General features: G+C 44.5%; 1 protein-coding gene across 2 annotated transcripts in view; it reads left to right on the top strand.

Moving 5' to 3' along the window:
* The window catches only part of LOC121003059 (membrane-spanning 4-domains subfamily A member 4A-like), a 146,312-nt gene that overhangs the window by 67,849 nt on the left and 58,433 nt on the right, over window positions 1-20,030 (top strand). For both annotated transcript variants that reach the window (XM_040434615.1, XM_040434613.1), the window contains exons 2-3: window positions 2,347-2,457; window positions 17,134-17,190. In XM_040434615.1, the coding sequence (XP_040290549.1) occupies window positions 2,347-2,457; window positions 17,134-17,190 (168 nt within the window). The remainder of the gene's footprint in view (window positions 1-2,346; window positions 2,458-17,133; window positions 17,191-20,030) is intronic.

Raw genomic sequence — 20,030 nt, 5'->3', positions numbered from 1 at the left:
GCGTCCGTAAAAATCTTCTCTATAAAAATAACATTTAACCCAACCCCCCCGGATGAACAGCGTTAAAAAAAAAAAAAGTGTAAAAAAAAGCCATTTTTTGTCACCTAACAAAGTGATCAAAATGTCATATGCACCCCCAATTAGAGACAATAAAACCGCCATCTCATCCCGCAAAAAATGGGCCCCTACATTAGATGGTCACCAAAAAAAAAAAACTGTAGCTCCCACCCTATGGAGATACTAAAATATATTTTTTTTGTTCCTAAAATGATAATATAGTGTAAAATCTAAATGAATTTTAAAATGTAGACATATTAGGAATCGTCGGTAACATTTGACCAAACCCCTCGGATGAACAGCGTTACAAATATAAAATAAAAACGGTGCCAAAAATGTTTTCATTTGAATCCTTTTTTTCCGGTAATAAAGCAAGGGTTAACAGCCAAACAAAACTAAATATTTATTGCCCTGATTCTGTAGTTTGCAGAAACACCCCATATGTGGTCGTAAATGGCTATATAGCCACACGCCAGGGCATAGAACGAAGGGAACGCCATATGGTTTCTGGAAGGCAGATTTTGATGGACTGGTTTATTTACACCATGTCCCATTAGAAGCCCACCTGATGTAGCCTAGACTAGAAGCTACAAAAAAGTGACCCCATATAAGAAACTACACCCCTCAAGGTATTCAAAAGTTACTTTACAAACTTTGTTAACCCTTTAGTTGTTCCACAAAACTTAATAGCGAATGTAGAAACCATTTTAGAATTTAAATTTTTTTGTTACCTTGCCTCAAAAAAGTGTAATATAGAGCAACCAAAAATCATATTTACCCTAAAATAGTCCCAAAACAACAACCACCTTATCCAGTAGTTTCCTAGATGGGGTCACTTTTATGGAGTTTTTACTCTAGGGGTGCATCAGGGGGCTTGAAAGGGTACATGGTGTAAATAAACCAGTCCTGCAAAATCTGCCTTCCAAAACCCATATGGCGTTCCCCTCCTTCTATGTCCTCCCGTTTGGCAAAACAGTAGTTTAGGACCACATATGGGGTGTTTTTGCAAACTACAGAATCAGGGCAACCCATATTGAGTTTTGTTTGGCAGTTAACCCTTACTTTATTACTAGAAAAAATGGGTTAAAATGGAAAATTTTCCAAAAAATAGAAATTCCAAAATTGTTTCTCCATCTGCCATTAACTCTTGTGGAACACCTAAAGGGTTAATAAAGTTTGTAAACCCAGTTTTGAATACCTTGAGGGGTGTACTTTCTTAGATGGAGTCACTTTTTTGGAATTTCTATTCTAGGGGTGCAACGGGGGGCTTGAAATGGGACATGGTATAAACAAAACCAGTCCTGCAAAATCTGCCTTCCAAAACCCATATGGCGTTCCCCTCCTTCTATGTCCTCCCGTTTTGCCAAACAGTAGTTTAGGACCACATATGGGGTGTTTCTGCAAACTACAGAATCAGGGCAACCCATATTGAATTTTGTTTGCCAGTTAACCCTTGCTTTGTTCCTGGAAAAAATGGATTATATTGGAGAATTTTATGTCAATTTGCCATGAAGTCTTGTGGTAGACCTAAAGGGTTAACAAAGTTTATAAAATCAGTTTTGAATACCTTGAGGGGTGTAGTTTCTAGAATGGGGTAATTTTTGGGTGGTTTCTATTACGTAAGCCTCACAAAGTGACTTCAGACCTGGACTGGTCCATAAAAAGTGGGATTTGGAAAATTTCAAAATTTGCTTCTAAACCTCTAAGCTATAACATCCCCAAAAAATAAAATGGCATTCCCAAAATTATACAAACATTAAGTAGACATATGGGGAATGTAAATTCATCACAATTTTTGGGGGTATTACTATGTATTACAGAAGTAAAGAAATTAAAACTTTAAAATTTGCAAATTTTTAAAAATTTTTGGTAAATTTGGTATTTTTTTTATGCAAAAAAATTTACTTTTTGGACCCAATTTTAGCAGTGTCATGAAGTACAATATATGATGAAAAAACAATCTCAGAACGGCCTGGGTAAGTCAAAGCGTTTTAAAGTTATCAGCACTTAAAGTGACACTGGTCAGATTTGCAAAAAATGGCTAAGTCCTTAAGGTGAAATAGGGCTGAGTCCTTAAGGGGTTAAATCCCCTGCCTAGCTCTGGGATTGGCTCATTTTTTGTCACACTGATAAGTTGACCAGCTGGCCCTTGGCTGGTCGGCATAGCAATCCTCTCAGCACAGCAATGCATAGTGGTTTGGCCGGATAAAGTCCTGGCTTACTATATGCAAAAATAGGTGGTGTTGGCTAAAATTTAACATCTTTTTTTTTTCCTTCTTTTTTTTTTAGATTGTATTGATTGTTTCCTCTATCTTGGAGATTGGCTTGGGAATTGGTTTGGGTTTCACATGTTTCACCATAACATTACCAAGTGGTATTCCTTTTTGGGGGACAATTTTTGTAAGTACCATCATTTCTATACTGTAATGTATTATATCAAAGTAAATCTACAACAGGTGGGTATTATTGCTCCGTGGTCATATGATTTAGCCAAATATCTGAGGTTTGGTACAGTTATAAATAGCTTTAATTTTAGGTGACTCAGGTTATAGTAGTCCTTACCTTGTGAACCTGGAGGTACTGTTGTAAGACAGCATTACCTGTTAACTGTACTTACAAGTAATACAAATATATATTCAATATCAGGTACTTCATGAACATTCTAGGCTGTGGCTCCTAAAGTTATCACAGATGCCAGAGTCCTCACAGATACGACTAAATAATTAATTGAATATTGAGATAGATGATTATTATAAACTTTAGGAATAGTCATTTCGTGCAATAAATCATCAGCAATTACTCCTTAGCAAATAGCAATAGATTGCAAAGTGTAACTTAGTACCAATTCATGCTGAATCTACAGTTGAGTAGGAACAGAAAAATTCTATAGTTCTTTTTGTTGGACTATTACTCTTTGTTATTTACTGCTGTAGTATTCGGTATGAAGAGAACCTCTCAGAACGAAGGTGGAGTATAACTCCTTGAAGATGCAAAAGTATTTCCTAAAATAAACATGTCAGGAGAACTGACGTCCTCCTTAACCACTTAAGGACCACAGGTTTATACCCCCCTAGTGACAAATCGGCACTTCACAACTTTAACGGTTTATTGCTCGGTCATGCAACTTGGCACCCAAATGAATTTTACCTCCTTTTCTTCTAACAAATACAGCTTTCTTTTGGTGGTATTTGATTGCTGCTAAGATTTTTTGTTTTTCCGATATTAATCAAAATAGGCCGCAATTTTCTCAAAAAAAGTGTATTTTTAACTTTCTCTGGTTAAATTGTTCAAATATAATTACATTTCTATACAAGTTTGTGTCAGAATTTATTGTGCTACATGTCTTTGATAAAAAAAATCTAATAAGTGTATATTTATTGGTTTGCACAAAAGTTATAGCATTTACAAACTATGGTACAAAAATGTGAATTTCGGAATTTTGAAGCAGCTCTGACTTTCTGAGCACCTGTCATGTTTCTTGAGGTGCTAGAATGCCAGGATAGTATAAATACCCCCCAAATGACCCCATTTTAGAAAGAAGACACCCCAAAGTATTCGCGGAGTGGCATGGTGAGTTCATGTATGATTTAATTTTTTTTCACAAGTTAGCGGAAAATGACACTTTCTGAGAAAAAAAAAATATATAAAGTTTCCATTTCTGCTAACTTCTGGCAAAAAAAAAATCTCCCACGGACTCACTATGCCCCTCAGTGAATACCTTGGGGTGTCTACTTTCCGAAATGGGGTCATTTGTGTGGTGTGTTTACTGTTCTGGCATTTTGGGCGGGGCTAAATTGTGAGCAACCCTGTAAAGCCTAAAGGTACTTGTTGGACTTTCTGCCCCTTTACGCACCTAGGCTGCAAAAAAGTGTCACACATGTGGTATCGCCATACTCAGGAGAAGTAGGGCAATGTGTTGTGGAGTGTATTTTTACATATACCCATGCTGGGTGAGAGAAATATCTCTGTAAATTGACAACTTTGTATAAAAAAAAATAAAAAGTTGTCATTTAAAGAGATATTTCTCACACACAGTATGGGTATATGTAAAAATACAGCCCAAAACACATTGCCCTACTTCTCCTGAGTACGGCGATACCACATGTGTGACACTTTTTTGCAGCCTATGTGTGCAAAGGGGCCCAAATTCCAATGAGTACTTTTAGGATTTCACAGGGCATTTTTTACGAATTTGGATTCCAAACGACTTCTCACGCTTTAGGTCCCCTAAAATGCCAGGGCAGTATAAATACCCCACAAGTGACCCCATTTTGAAAAGAAGACACCCCAAGGAATTCCGTGAGGGGCATGGCGAGTTCCTAGAATATTTTTTTTTTGGGCACAAGTTAGCGGAAAATAATTTTTATTTTATTTTTTTCTTACAAAGTCTCATATTCCACTAACTTGTGACAAAAAATTTAATTTTACATGAACTCGCCATGCCCCTCACAAAATAACTTGGGGTGTCTTCTTTCCAAAATGGGGTCACTTGTGGGGTATTTATACTGCCCTGGAATTTTAGGGGACCTAAAGCGTGAGAAGTAGTTTGGAATCCAAATGCCGAAAAAATGCCCTGTGAAATCCTAAAAGTACTCATTGGAATTTGGGCCCCTTTGCGCACCTAGGCTGCAAAAAAGTGTCACACATGTGGTATCGCCGTACTCAGAAGAAGTAGGGCAATGTGTTTTGGGGTGTATTTTTACATATACCCATGCTGGGTGTGAGAAATATCTCTGTAAATGACAACTTTTCCCATTTTTTTATTCAAAGTTGTCAATTTACAGAGATATTTCTCTCACCCAGAATGGGTATATGTAAAGAGACACCGCAAAACACATTGCCCTACTTCTCCTGAGTACGGCGATACCACATGTGTGACACTAGAAATTTTTTTTTTTTGCCACAAGTTAGCGGAAATAGATTTTTTTTTTTGTTTTTTCTCACAAAGTCTCCCTTTCCGCTAACTTGGGACAAAAAGTTCAATCTTTCATGGACTCAATATGCCCCTCAGCGAATACCTTGGGGTGTCTTCTGTCTAAAATGGGGTCATTTGTGGGGTGTTGGTACTGCCCTGGCATTTGAGGGTCTCCACAATCATTACATGTATGGCCAGCATTAGGAGTCTCTGCTATTCTCCTTATATTGAGCATAGGGGTAATGAGTAGGGATGAGCGAACCCGAACTGTATGAGCGAACCCGAACTGAATTTTGGGGTGTCCGTGACACGGACCCGAACCCGAACATTTTCGTAAAAGTTCGGGTTCGGTGTTCAGCGCTTTCTTGGCGCTTTTAGAAAGGCTGCAAAGCAGCCGATCAACAAGCGTCATACTACTTGCCCCAAGAGGCCATCACAGCCATGACTACTATTGGCATGGCTGTGATTGGCCAGTGCAGCATGTGACCCAGCCGCTATTTAAGCTGGAGTCACGTAGCGTCGCACGTCACTCTGCTCTGATCAGTGTAGGGATAGGATGCAGCTGCTGCTGTTAGGGCGAGATTAGGCAGTGATTTACTTAATGAAGTGATCGATATACAGCTGTGTATCATACAACCTCTGCTATTCAATTGCTCACTGTTTTAAGGCTGCCCAGAGCGTTTTTCAGTCCCTTTTTTCTGGGTTGATCGGCGGCCTTTACGTGTCTTGTGGTGCGCCAGCACAAGCTGCCACCAAGTCCATTTTTAACCATCAATAGTGTGTTGTTGTTTTTTTGCTATATCCTACATCAGGGGCTTGGCTGTGCTTGCTATTTTAATGAAGGGTAAAATGCAATTGCCAAAATAGCAGTACCCTAAATCTGGTGTTTCAGCTGTGGCTAGCCAATTGTAATACTGTCTGCTGTCTGCCGAAGCACAGTTTTTGTTCTGGGTTGAATACAATTCCCAACTTAGCAATTCCCTAAATAATTGTTTTCTGCTGTATCAGGCCAAGTTTAAATCTATCCATAAAAGGGTATATTAGATTGAAGGTGCTGATAGGGTCATCCTCAATAACTTCACACACTACCGTGCATTTCCAAGTCTAATTCTGTCCGTAAACGTATACCTGTCATCCAGCGTCTAAATACTAGGCCTACAATTTATATTCAGCTAAATCTGTCGTTACTGCTGTGCCTGTATTAGTGTAATACGGTACCTAAATAGATAGCCAGATAGTGTTTGGTGCCTGTAAAAAAAGGCCTGAATTTGAATTCAATACATTGGGCCAAATAATTTTTTTCTTATTGTGGTGAACGGTAACAATGAGGAAAACAGCTAGTAAGGGACGCGGACGCGGACATGGTCGTGGTGGTGTTAGTGGACCCTCTGGTGCTAGGAGAGGACGTGGCCGTTCTGCCACAGCCACACGTCCTAGTGAACCAACTACCTCAGGTCCCAGTAGCCTCCAGAATTTACAGCGATATTTGGTGGGGCCCAATGCCGTTCTAAGGATGGTAAGGCCTGAGCAGGTACAGGCATTAGTCAATTGGGTGGCCGACAGTGGATTCAGCACGTTCACATTATCTCCCACCCAGTCTTCTGCAGAAAGCGCACAGATGGTGCCTGAAAACCAAGCCCATCAGTCTGTCACATCACCCCCATGCATATCAGGGAAACTGTCTGAGCCTCAAGTTATGCAGCAGTCTCTTATGCTGTTTGAAGACTCTGCTGGCAGGGTTTCCCAAGGGAATCCACCTAGCCCTTCCCCAGCAGTGGAAGACATAGAATGCACTGACGCACAACCACTTATGTTTCCTGATGATGAGGACATGGGAATACCACCTCAGCACGTCTCTGATGATGACGAAACACAGGTGCCAACTGCTGCGTCTTTCTGCAGTGTGCAGACTGAACAGGAGGTCAGGGAGGAAGACTGGGTGGAAGACGATGCAGGGGACGATGAGGTCCTAGACCCCACATGGAATGAAGGTCGTGCCACTGACTTTCAGAATTCGGAGGAAGAGGCAGTGGTGAGACCGAGCCAACAGCGTAGCAAAAGAGGGAGCAGTGGGCAAAAGCAGAACACCCGCCGCCAAGAGAGTCCGTCTGCTACTGGCCACCGCCATCTGGGACCGAGCACCCCAAAGGCAGCTTCAAGAAGTTCCCTGGCGTGGCAGTTCTTGAAACAATGTGCTGACGACAAGACCTGAGTGGTTTGCACGCTGTGCCATCAGAGCCTGAAGCGAGGCATTAACGTTCTGAACCTTAGCACAACCTGCATGACCAGGCACCTGCATGCAAAGCATGAACTGGAGAGGAGTAAACACCTTAAAAACAAGGAACTCACTCAGGCTCCCCCTGCTACCTCTTCTGCTGCTGCCGCCTCGGCCTCTTCCTCCGACTCTGGAGGAACGTTGGCACCTGCCGCCCAGCAAACTAAGGATGTACCACCAGCACCACCACCTCCGTCACCAAGCATCCCAACCATGTCACACGGCAGCGTTCAGCTCTCTATATCACAAACATTTGAGAGAAAGCGTAAATTCCCACCTAGCCACCCTCGATCCCTGGCCCTGAATGCCAGCATTTCTAAACTACTGGCCTATGAAATGCTGTCAATCAGGCTGGTGGACACAGACAGCTTCAAACAGCTCATGTTGCTTGCTGTCCCACAGTATGTTGTTCCCAGCCGCCACTACTTCTCCAAGAGAGCCTTGCCTTCCCTGCACAACCAAGTATCCGATAAAATCAAGTGTGCACTGCGCAACGCCATCTGTGGCAAGGTCCACCTAACCACACATACGTGGACCAGTAAGCACGGCCAGGGACGCTATATCTCCCTAACTGCACACTGGGTAAATGTAGTGGCGGCTGGGCCCCAGGCGGAGAGCTGTTTGGCCCACGTCCTTCCGCCGCCAAGGATCGCAGGGCAACATTCTTTGCCTCCTGTTGCCTCCTCCTCCTACTCGGCTTCCTCCTCCTCTTCTTCCACTTGCTCATCCAGTCAGCCACACACCTTCACCACCAACTTGAGCGCAGCCCGGGGTAAACGTCAGCAGGCCATTCTGAAACTCATATGTTTGGGGGACAGGCCCCACACCGCACAGGAGTTGTGGCGGGGTATAGAACAACAGACTGACGAGTGGTTGCTGCCGGTGAGCCTCAAGCCCGGCCTGGTGGTGTGCGATAATGGGCGAAATCTCGTTGCAGCTCTGGGACTAGCCGGTTTGACGCACATCCCTTGCCTGGCGCATGTGCTGAATTTGGTGGTGCAGAAGTTTATTCACAACTACCCCGACATGTCAGAGCTGCTGCATAAAGTGCGGGCCGTCTGTGCGCGCTTCCGGCGTTCACATCCTGCCGCTGCTCGCCTGTCTGCGCTACAGCGTAACTTCGGCCTTCCCGCTCACCGCCTCATATGCGACGTGCCCACCAGGTGGAACTCCACCTTGCACATGCTGGACAGACTGTGCAAGCAGCAGCAGGCCATAGTGAAGTTTCAGCTGCAGCACGCACGGGTCAGTCGCAATGCGGAACAGCACCACTTCACCACCAATGACTGGGCCTCCAATGCGAGACCTGTGTGCCCTGTTGCGCTGTTTCGAGTACTCCACCAACATGGCCAGTGGCGATGACGCCGTTATCAGCGTTCCAATACCACTTCTATGTCTCCTTGAGAAAACAGGGTGATGATGGAAGAGGAGGTGGCCCAGGAGGAGGAAGAAGAGGGGTCATTTTTAGCACTTTCAGGCCAGTCTCTTAGAAGTGACTCAGAGGGAGGTTTTTTGCAACAGCAGAGGCCAGGTACAAATGTGGCCAGACAGGGCCCACTACTAGAGGACGAGGATGAGGTGGAGGAGGATGAGGATGAAGCATGTTCACAGTGGGGTGGCACCCAACTTAGCTCGGGTCCATCACTGGTGTGTGGCTGGGGGGAAACGCAGGACGATGACGATACACCTCCCACAGAGGACAGCTTGTCCTTACCTCTGGGCAGCCTGGCACACATGAGCGACTAAATGCTGCAGTGCCTGTGCAACGACAGCAGAGTTGCCCACATTTTAACGTGTGCGGACTACTGGGTTGCCACCCTGCTGGATCCCCGGTACAAAGACAATGTGCCCACCTTACTTCCTGCACTGGAGTGTGATAGGAAGATGCGTGAGTACAAGCGCACGTTGGTAGATGCGCTACTGAGAGCATTCCCAAATGTCACAGGGGAACAAGTGGAAGCCAAAGGAGAAGGCAGAGGAGGAACAAGAGGTCGCCAACGCAGCTGTGTCATGGCCAGCTCCTCTGAGGGCAGGGTTAGCATGGCAGAGATGTGGAAAAGTTTTGTCACCACGCCACAGCTAACTGCACCACCACCTGATACAGAACGTGTTAGCAGGAGGCAACATTTCACTAACATGGTGGAACAGTACGTGTGCACACCCCTCCACGTACTGACTGATGGTTCGGCCCCATTCAACTTCTGGGTCTCCAAATTGTCCACGCTGCCAGAGCTAGCCTTTTATGCCTTGGAGAGGTGCTGGCCTGCCCGGCGGCCAGCGTTTTGTCTGAACGTGTATTCAGCATGGCAGGGGGCGTCATTACAGACAAACGCAGCCGCCTGTCTACAGCCAATGTAGACAAGCTGACGTTCATAAAAATGAACCAAGCATGGATCCCACAGGACCTGTCCATCCCTTGTGCAGATTAAACATTTATAACTACTTCCCCTTAACCTTATATTATTGTACTCCAGGGCACTTCCTCATTCAATCCTTTTTTTATTTTCATTTTACCATTATATTGCGGAGCAACCCAAAGTTGAATGAACCTCTCCTCTGTCTGGGTGCCGGGGCCTAAAAATATCTGACAGTGGCCTGTTCCAGTGTTGGGTGACATGAAGCCTAAATCTCTGCTATGACATGAAGCCTGAATCTCTGCTATGGGACCTCTCTCCTCTGTCTGGGTGCCGGGGCCTAAATATCTGACAGTGGCCTGTTCCAGTGTTGGGTGACATGAAGCCTAAATCTCTGCTATGACATGAAGCCTGAATCTCTGCTATGGGACCTCTCTCCTCTGTCTGGGTGTCGGGGCCTAAATATCTGACAATGGCCTGTTCCAGTGTTGGGTGACGTGAAGCCTGATTCTCTGCTAAGACTTGAAACCTGATTCTCTGCTATGACATGAAGCCTTATTCTCTGCTATGGGACCTCTCTCCTCTGTCTGGGTGCCGGGGCCTAAATATCTGACAATGGCATGTTCCAGTGGTGGGTGACGTGAAGCCTGATTCTCTGCTATGCCATGAAGCCTGATTCTCTGCTATGGGACCTCTCTACTCTGTCTGGGTGCCGGGGCCTAAATATCTGACAATGGCCTGTTCCAATGGTGGGTGACATGAAGCCTGATTCTCTGCTATGACATGAAGCCTGATTCTCTGCTATGACATGAAGCCTGATTCTCTGCTATGACATGAAGCCTGATTCTCTGCTATGACATAAAGCCTGATTCTCTATGACTTGAAGCCTGTTTCTCTGCTATGACATGAAGCCTGATTCTCTGCTATGGGACCTCTCTCCTCTATCTGGGTGCCGGGGCCTAAATATCTGACAATGGCCTGTTCCAGTGGTGGGTGACATGAAGCCTGATTCTCTGCTATGGGACCTCTCTCCTCTGTCTGGGTGCCGGGGCCTAAATATCTGACAGTGGCCTGTTCCAGTGGTGGGTGACATGAAGCCTGATTCTCTGCTATGGGACCTCTCTCCTCTGTCTGGGTGCCGGGGCCTAAATATCTGACAATGTCCTGTTCCAGTGTTGGGTGACGTGAAGCCTGATTCTCTGCTATGACATGAAGCCTGATTCTCTGCTATGCCATGAAGCCTGATTCTCTGCTATGGGACCTCTCTTCTCTGTCTGGGTACCGGGGCCTAAAAATATCTGAGAATGGCCTGTTCCAGTGGTGGGTGACGTGGAGCCTGATTCTCTGCTATGACAGGAAGCCTGATTCTCTGCTATGACTTGAAGCCTCATTCTCTATGACATGAAGCCTCATTCTCTGCTATGGGACATCTCTCCTCTGTTTGGGTGCCGGGGCCTAAATATCTGACAATGGCCTGTTCCAGTGGTGGGTGACGTGAAGCCTGATTCTCTGCTATGACATGAAGCCTGATTCTCTGCCATGAGACCTCTCTCCAATTGATATTGGTTAATTTCAATTTATTTTATTTTTATTTTAATTCATTTCCCTATCCACATTTGTTTGCAGGGGATTTACCTACATTTTGTTGCCTTTTGCAGCCCTCTAGCCCTTTCCTGGGCTATTTTACAGCCTTTTTAGTGCCGGAAAGTTTGGGTACTTATTGACTTCAATGGGGTTCGGGTTTGGGGCGAAGTTCGGATCCCGAACCTGAACATTTCCGGGAAGTTCGGCCGAACTTCTCGAACCCGAACATCCAGGTGTTCGCTCAACTCTAGTAATGAGTTCAGCCTCTAGGCTGAAAGAAAAAATGAACGGCACAGATTTCTTCATTCGCATCGATCAATGTGGATGAAAAAATCTCTGCCAAAAGATGTGCAAAAAAAAAAAGGAGGGGAAAGGCTTCTGCCAGGACATAGGAGCTCCGCCCAACATCCAAACCCACTCAGCTCGTATGCCCTGGCAAACCCGATTTCTCCATTCACATCAATCGATGTGGATGAATAAATCATTGCCGGAACTTTATATTTTTTTTATTTTTAAACAAAGTGTTTGCCAAAGCATATGAACACCGCCCCTCAGCTCATAAGCCTCGACAAACGTATCTTTTACTGCAGAGGAGAAATCTCGTCTTACACCGACTTTTGTGTAATCTGACAGCAGCGCAATGCTGTCTTGCAGCTGGTTGATCACTTGGTCCACCTAGAAGGTAAAAAAAATTAAAAAACAGGCCGCAAAGCAATAAATTTATTAACATTAACTTTATATAACATTTGAACAGAACATTAACTTTTATAAACTTTATTGAACTTTTGAAACAGAAGATTAACTTTTTTGCTTACCTGTGATTTTTTATTTTTTTTTACCTTTAGAGGATAAACCTCTCCTTCCCCATGGGACAATGTGCAAAGTCCAAATCGCACAGAGATGTGGCGAAGTACATTATGCACTTTGTCCCAGGTGAAAGGAGAGGTTTGCAGCAGCTCTTTGTGAAAGGGCCCTAAGACCCCTGTGTGCCTGTCCTGTGTCACGCAATCCCTATACTAATAGTGTACCTGTGTGTGGTACTTGCGGAAACACTCCCCTATCCATAGGGCAGGCTGGTCAGGACAGTCAGGACAAAAAAAGGTGGTGTCACGCCTTATTCCACCCTTGCTACAGACACAACATCTTTTTCTTGGGGAACGTTGAGTTGGGGTACCAGGATAGACACTGGGGAAGTGTCTGCCATGTAGCCGGCTCACTACATCAGGGACTTGGGGCACGGACCCTCCTGGATACAGGATTTCCGAAATGATCTCTTCCTGGAATTTTAGGAAGGATCCTGTTCTCCCAGCCTTACTGTAGAGAACAAAACTATTATATACAGCCAATTGAATTAAATATACAGCGTCTGGTGCGGCGGGACACTAAATACGGAGCCAACATCTGGTCATTGAAGTCCACCCCTCCCATGTGAAGGTTATAGTCGCGATGACCCTAATCAGCGCCTAATCAGTGACTGCGGTGCGGTGGGCTGGGCGCTAACTACCTAACAAGTAGCTAAGTAACTGGCGGTGATAAGGGACCCTTACAGGGGGGTGATCAATGACAGGGGGGTGATCAGGGAGTCTAATATGGGTGATCAGGGGTTAATAAGGGGTTAATAATTGACAGGGGGGGGGTTGTAGTGTATGTGTGGTGATTGGTGCTACTTACAGAGCTGCCTGTGTCCTCTGGTGGTCGATCCAAGCAAAATGGACCACCAGAGGACCAGGTAGCAGGTATATCAGACACTATTTTGTAAATAGCGTCTGACATACCTCTTTGATTGGATCTTTTAAAAATCTACAGCCTGCCAGCCAATGATCGCGATCCTGTGGGCGCGCGTTCACAGGAAATCTCGGGTCTCACGAGATGACGCATTTCGGCGTTAGTGTGACCTGGGAGAGCCGCCGCACTCATGCCTTTCGGCGTTAGTGCGACGGCAAGCGGTTAAAGGATAACTGTCACATTTAGACCCTAATTTCAATTTTCATATATGAAGTTACTAATAACATGATATTCCAGAATCAGTTATTATTAGACTGACTTACCCCATATTTAATAAGATTCAACCCTTAGCAACCAGTCTGCATAAAACTGCAATTTCACTATTCAGTTAAGATGGCCGCCACTGCCCTCACCCTGAGGCTAATTCCGCCTGCCCTCACTAGCCAGTAAACAATAGCCCCCCAAAAGTGTCAGTAACCAGAGCCCTCCCCCCTAAAGGGTTAATCTCCTGCAGCACAAAGGGGTCCTCTTACCACATGTTGCTTTCATTTATACACTGAGCAGATGGCAGATCTCCCTTTCCTGGTCTGCGCTGGTTCCACTCTGCATTCTCCAGCTCTGCTGAGTGAGGGAGCATCTGCCAAGTGCAGGGACAGGGAGAAGTGCACACAGCCCAGGCACTGTTATCAGCTGCTGGGGAGAACCTGGCTTTAATCATTTACTTACAGTCCCTGGCTGTCAGTAATCTGACCTTGCATGCAGACTGCTTCTGTGTCCTCCATCCTTCAACAGATAGACCTAGCAACCCTATTTTAAGCACAGGTAAAAGTAGACACTACAGGGAACAAAAATGTGGAATTAAGGGGTAATTGAATACACAGTGAAAAGTTTAAATAGGGCCACCAAGGTGATATTAATCACCACAATCCAATACTCCAAAAAAAATAAAAAATACGACTCACTACGATAACCCGTTTCTTAAGTAAAATCAGCCTGGAAATGAATTAATTGCTATAAGATTATCTAGGTGATCTTACTTATATATCAATAGAAACTGTAGTATTTCACAGTGCCCATTCACATGAATATAATAATAATCTTTATTTATATAGCACCAACATATTCCGCAGCACTTTATAAATCAGGGGTTCATGTAAAAACAGAATCATACATTAGCAACAAACAAGTCAACAATTAAAACAAGAACAGTGAGGGCCCTGCTCACAAGAGCTTGCAATCTTGTTTGTACAATGGTCCGGCCATTTTAACAAAATAAGGTGGTAGATATAAAACTGCATGAACCAGCCACCAGTCCATATGGACCATGTACAGTAATGCCTTAATAGGCCAATTTCACCAGAGTAAGATCTGTTTTTTGTTGGAGGCTTTATGTTCTGGCAAATAAAGAGGTATCCCAAGTTGGCAACTACATTTATGACCTCCTTCAAGGAGTTATACACTCTTGGGGATTGTATCTTCAGAGCCCAAGAGTGACCGGACCCATGACTGTAAATATTCTTACTTGACCCCACCACTGGGTTCTGGCTCCAACGTTGCACAACCAGCTCTTCAGGTCCCTGGTTGTCCTGGGTCAGCATCTCATGGGTCACGTGACTGCTGCAGCCAATGTCTGCATGTGACTCAGTGACCTGCCACATGGGTGAGACGAGACCGCTGAGGCCAGTCAGTTGCTGCAGAGGTCACGTGAACCATGACAAGCCAGATGTTAACGTGGAAAATCCAGGCCTTGTTCAAGTGGCTGGGCAGTGATGGAGTCGGAACTCAGTGGCAGGGATTACGTAAGTATGATTACCATTGGTAGTCTGGACTTGCTAAGGTGTCTGAAGAAACAGTTACCAAAGGTGAACAATGCCTTTAATATGGAAAGGGAACGTTTTAAAGGGTTTTTCAGGGTTTAAATATGCATGACCTATCCTTAGGATAGGTCATCAATATCAGATTGATCCGGTTCTGACTCCCATTGCCCCTGCTGATCAGTTGTTGACCTGTGGCACTTGGGGAAGTGTTGCAACCTCTTTATTCTATACCAAACACAGCAACGTACAATGTGTAGCAGCTGCACTTGGTATTGCAGTTCAATCTCTTTCACTATAATGGTACTGAGCTGCAGAAAACCATAGATGACTAATGCATGTGATATCATAGGCCCGGGGAAGAGGCCTCAGCACTTCCATGAGTGCCACAGTCCCTTTCAACAGCTGATCATCAGAGATCCTTGGAGTCGAACCCCCACCAATCCAATTAACTGAGGAAAGGTTATCAATATTTAAGTTCTGGACAATTCCTTCATTAATCTGACCTTATGGTGGCAATTGATACTTGACTGTGACTTAAAGGGGTTGTCTCACTTCAGCAAAAGACCTTTATTATGTAGACAGCAGTAATACAAGGAACTTACTAACATATTGTGATTGTCCATATTGCCTCCTCTACAGGTTTGATTAATTTTTTCCATCACATTATACATTGCTTTTGTAACAACGTCTGCTGTGTGACGCTGTTCCCCTGCTTATCGCCGCGGTCCCAGGTGTTGTGCTCTTCGGTGATCGGTGGCCAGTGCTTCCAAGTTACCGCTGCAGTCCGGGACACTCTGTGTGTGAGTGATGTTGCTTCTGAGGATTCCGCTCCACAGCTTCCATTCAGCCCTGGACACAGCATGAGTTTGGCTGGTTTCATGTGTCACTGCTTAAAAGGGCGGTACGCATCACTACCGGGGTTGGGCTGGGTTGGGTCAGGTGACCTCTTTGACCAACCCTGGCTTTCATACACATACTTAAGGGGCTCAGCCCTTTTCCCAGATGCCTGAGTGTCCTAGTCTGTTGCTAAAGAGCTTGATAACCACTTGTGTTCCTGACCTATACTTTGTCCCTGGACTCCACTTATCGTCTGATCCCTGCCTGCTTGTATTGTCTCTCCCGTTGCCGACCTGGATTGCCTGACCTGTACCTGTGCCTCCAGCCCAGACTTTCTGCCTGTCTGACTACGCCTCTGCCTCATCCTTCGGTTCCCGCTTTGTTGCTCCTGGTCACGACCCTGCCTGTCCACCACGCCTGTACTGCTGGCACCAATCTCGGGTATCTTCTGGTCTGCCTGAACCAGCTGCTACTGACTCTGGGACTGCTCTGGAGTGGCACCTGGCAACTACTCTAACGGCCCAAGTCTATCCTCACCATCAGAGGCTCTAGCGAAGACCAGGTAGTTGCTTAGTCACGCCCCTCCAGGGTACAGCCAGTCATTGGCACAGTAGGTTCACATCCGCTGATCCGTGACAGCTTGTTTCCAGGGGTTATAACCATCCTGCAATCCAGAAGTGGTGGCCGTGCTTCCACACTATAGGAAAAGGTGCCAACCTTTATGTTGGCTGGCACAGTGGGGAGCCCACATAGGCACACGTATGCAGCAGCTCCAGTGTTGGCCACCATGTATCTACACTTCAGCGGTGTCTGGAACCCCTGGAAATGGGCAGTATATAATGTGATTGAAAAATGAATCAAGCCAGCAAAGAAGACAATATGGACAATCACAATACATTAGTAAGTGGCTTGCATTAAAGGGGTTGTCCAACATACCCACATTTTCACCCAGGCAGCCCCCTAAATATAGCATCGGAGCATTTCATGCTTCTATGCTCTCCTTTACCCTGTGCTGAATTGTGCAGGGCAAAGGCTTTTTTAGGAGATCCGGTGGCGTACCGGCCTCTCCATAGGGATTGCTGGTCGGAGGCTTCCACCCAGCAGTGTGCCCTGTGACGTGACACGTGACTTTAGGGCTGCCCTAGCCTGTTAAACGGTTAGGGTAGTGCTAAAGCCCACCCATAAGAGCCTTTGTCTAGCAGTATCAAAACATAAACAAAAAAGCCCTTGTCCTGAGCAATTCAGCGCAGGGCAAGGGAGACCATTGGAGCATGAAATGCGCCGATGCTAATATCAGAGGGTTGCCTGGGTGAAAATGTGGTTATGTCTGGGTTAATCTCTGAACCCAGAAAACCCCTTTAACTTAAACTCTACATGATAAGTGCCATTTGCTGAAGTGAGACAGACCCTTTAAGGACTGATGTTAAGAGTTTGCATATATTGGGGCCCCAGTTTTTGTAGACTGTGATGTCGGTTTTTGATAATTCTTTATACTCTTTTTTTCTGGCCATACTGAACAGATACAAACTTATCTAATAATTCTAACTAGAAGTTTTTTGTTTTTTACAGTACATTATCGCAGGAGCTCTAACCATTGCGGCTCAATCTAAACCTAAAGTCTGCTTGGTGAGTAACTTGATATAGATTGTGGATAGACGATGTCAACTGATCCAAGTCTGGGTAGTAATTATTATTCTGTTCCCTCTGGACCATTGATGATCGTTTGGTGTTTTTTCTTGAGCAGTTGTGGTTGATAGACTGGCACACTGTATCTGCAAACAAGTAGGGAGCAGACGGGATGTATTTAATATAGATAAATTTATTTTCCTTCGTATGGTTAAAATATACAAATAAAATGTGCAAAAAATGTATAGATAAAAAATGATAAAGGATAATCAAAAATCCGCCAGGATATGTAAAATGGAAATATAGGTAAAAAGCTATATCACTGATGGTAATGCGGTGTTCAAAATCATCCCTCCTAGAGTAAAGTCACTATTTCTCAGTAATTTACAGGAGTTAAAAGTTGAAAATCTCAGTGATTTACAGGAGTTTAAAGTTTAAAATCTCAGTTCATCAGTAGTATGATGGTCCTTGGGTTGCCCTTTGGTTAGTTGTCAGCCACTATAGTCTATAGATGTTGAAATTGTGAGTTGATCATTGGAATTATTGTTTGGCTGTGCAGACAAGGATAATCCACTGGATATATATAATTGTTTGGTTGTGCAGACAGGGATAATCCACTGAATGTATAATTATAGTGGTGTACTTTTTATATGTCCACAGTGCAATAATATTTAGAATATCTCTCATTGGCTTGTGCTACTGTGTATTAGCTGTTTACACCTTTAAAAATCCAGCTTTACATTAAGTGAGTGGTGCGACTACTTTAGCACCTTCAATGGGTTAAATCCTATAGCAGGCAGGTATTGTTTAAATCGCTCCTGTGGCGTCCCACACGGAGGCAATATCCTGCCTGCTGTTACCTTTGCGATGTCTCCTGTATGCGTGGCCGCTCCTCTCCAGCGAGTTGCCCGGCAGAGTTCTCTGCTCTCTGTGTTTCCCGATGTGCTCGCGGCAAGCTCGCCGTCCCACATGGAGTTGGCGTCCCACGTGGTCTAGGTCCGCTGGTTGTACATATCGGGATAGGCTGTCATGGATATGTGGGCTGGTATAGTTTGTGGGGAAGCGCTTTCTATTGATGTATAGTGTCCTTTACTAGCGGGTATTTCACCATATGCGTTTAGAAGTCCAAACGGACTCCTTCCCTCAGTGGTAACCCGCTGTTACACTACGCACCCTTTTTGCCAACTTACGCAACACATATCCACGCAGAAGACACACAGAATACAAAATACAAATACATACAAAAATATTAAAAGGTAGAACTCATGAAAACCTCATAGATTTCTAAAATATAAATATGCTACATAATACACAATCAGACGAAAAGGATAAATGTATCAAGACCATAAAAAACCCCACCACTAGCCCCTACATAGCTATAGCACCCTAAAAATAGACACCCCCAAATAGGGTGTGATTGATTGGTATACATACATACAGTCAGGTCCATAAATATTGGTACATGGACACAATTCTAAATTTTTTGGCTCTCTACACCTCCACAATGGATTTGAAATGAAACGAATTAGATGTGCTTTAACTGCAGACTGTCAGCTTTAATTTAAGGGTATTTACCTCCAAATCAGGTGAACTGTGTAGGAATTACAACAGTTTGCATATCTGCCTCCCACTTGTTAAGGAACCAAAAGTAATGGGACATAATAATAATTATAAATCAAACTTTCACTTTTTAATACTTGGTTGCAAATCCTTTGCAGTCAATTACAGCCTGAAGTCTGGAACGCATAGACATCACCAGACGCTGGGTTTCATCCCTGGTGATGCTCTGCCAGGCCTCACTGCAACTGTCTTCAGTTTCTGCTTGTTCTTAGGGCATTTTCCCTTCAGTTTTGTCTTCAGCAAGTGAAATTAATGCTCAGTCGGATTCAGGTCAGTGTGCTTTGGGTCATTTTACATCTGCACTGTGAAGCGCCGTCCAATGAGTTCTGAAGCATTTGGCTGAATATGAGCAGATAATATTGCCCGAAACTTCAGAATCCATCCTTCTGCTTTTGTCAGCAGTCATGTCATCAATAAATACAACAGAACCAGTTCCATTGGCAGCCATGCATGCCCACGCCATGACACTACCACCACCATGCTACACTGATGAGGTGGTATGCTTAGGATCATGAGCAGTTCCTTTCCTTCTCCATACTCTTCACTTCCCATCACTCTGGTACAAGTTGATCTTGGTCTCATCTGTCAATAGGATGTTGTTCCAGAACTGTGAAGGCTTTTTTAGATGTCGTTTGACAAACTCTAATCTGCCCTTCCTGTTTTTGAGGCTCACCAATGTTTTACATCTTGTGGTGAACCCTCTGTATTCACTCTGGTGAAGTCTTCTCTTGATTGTTGACTTTGACACACATACACCTACCTCCTGGAGAGTGTTCTTGATCTGGCCAACTGTTGTAAAGGGTGTTTTCTTCACCAGGGAAATAATTCTTCGGTCATCCATCACAGTTGTTTTCCGTGGTCTTCCGGGTCTTTTGGTGTTGCTGAGCTCACTGATGGGTTCCTTCTTTTTAAGAATGTTTCAAACAGTTGTTTTGGCCACGCCTAATGTTTTTGCTATCTCTCTGATGGGTTTGTTTAGTTTTTTCAGCCTAATGATGGCTTGCTTCACTGATAGTGACAGCTCTTTGGATCTCATCTTGAGAGTTGACAGCAACAAACTCCAATGCAAATAGCAAACTTGAAATGAACTCTGAACCTTTTATCTGCTAATTGTAATTGGGATAATGAGGGAATAACACACACCTGGCCATGGCACAGCTGAGAAGCCAGTTGTCCCATTACTTTTGGTCCCTTAACAAGTGGAAGGCACATATGCAAAC

Source organism: Bufo bufo, chromosome 6 (genome assembly GCF_905171765.1).
Source record: "Bufo bufo chromosome 6, aBufBuf1.1, whole genome shotgun sequence".
Classification (NCBI taxonomy): Eukaryota; Metazoa; Chordata; class Amphibia; order Anura; family Bufonidae; genus Bufo; species Bufo bufo.
Note: the sequence above shows the minus strand (reverse complement) of the source record. Positions and strands in the feature narration are given on the sequence as shown.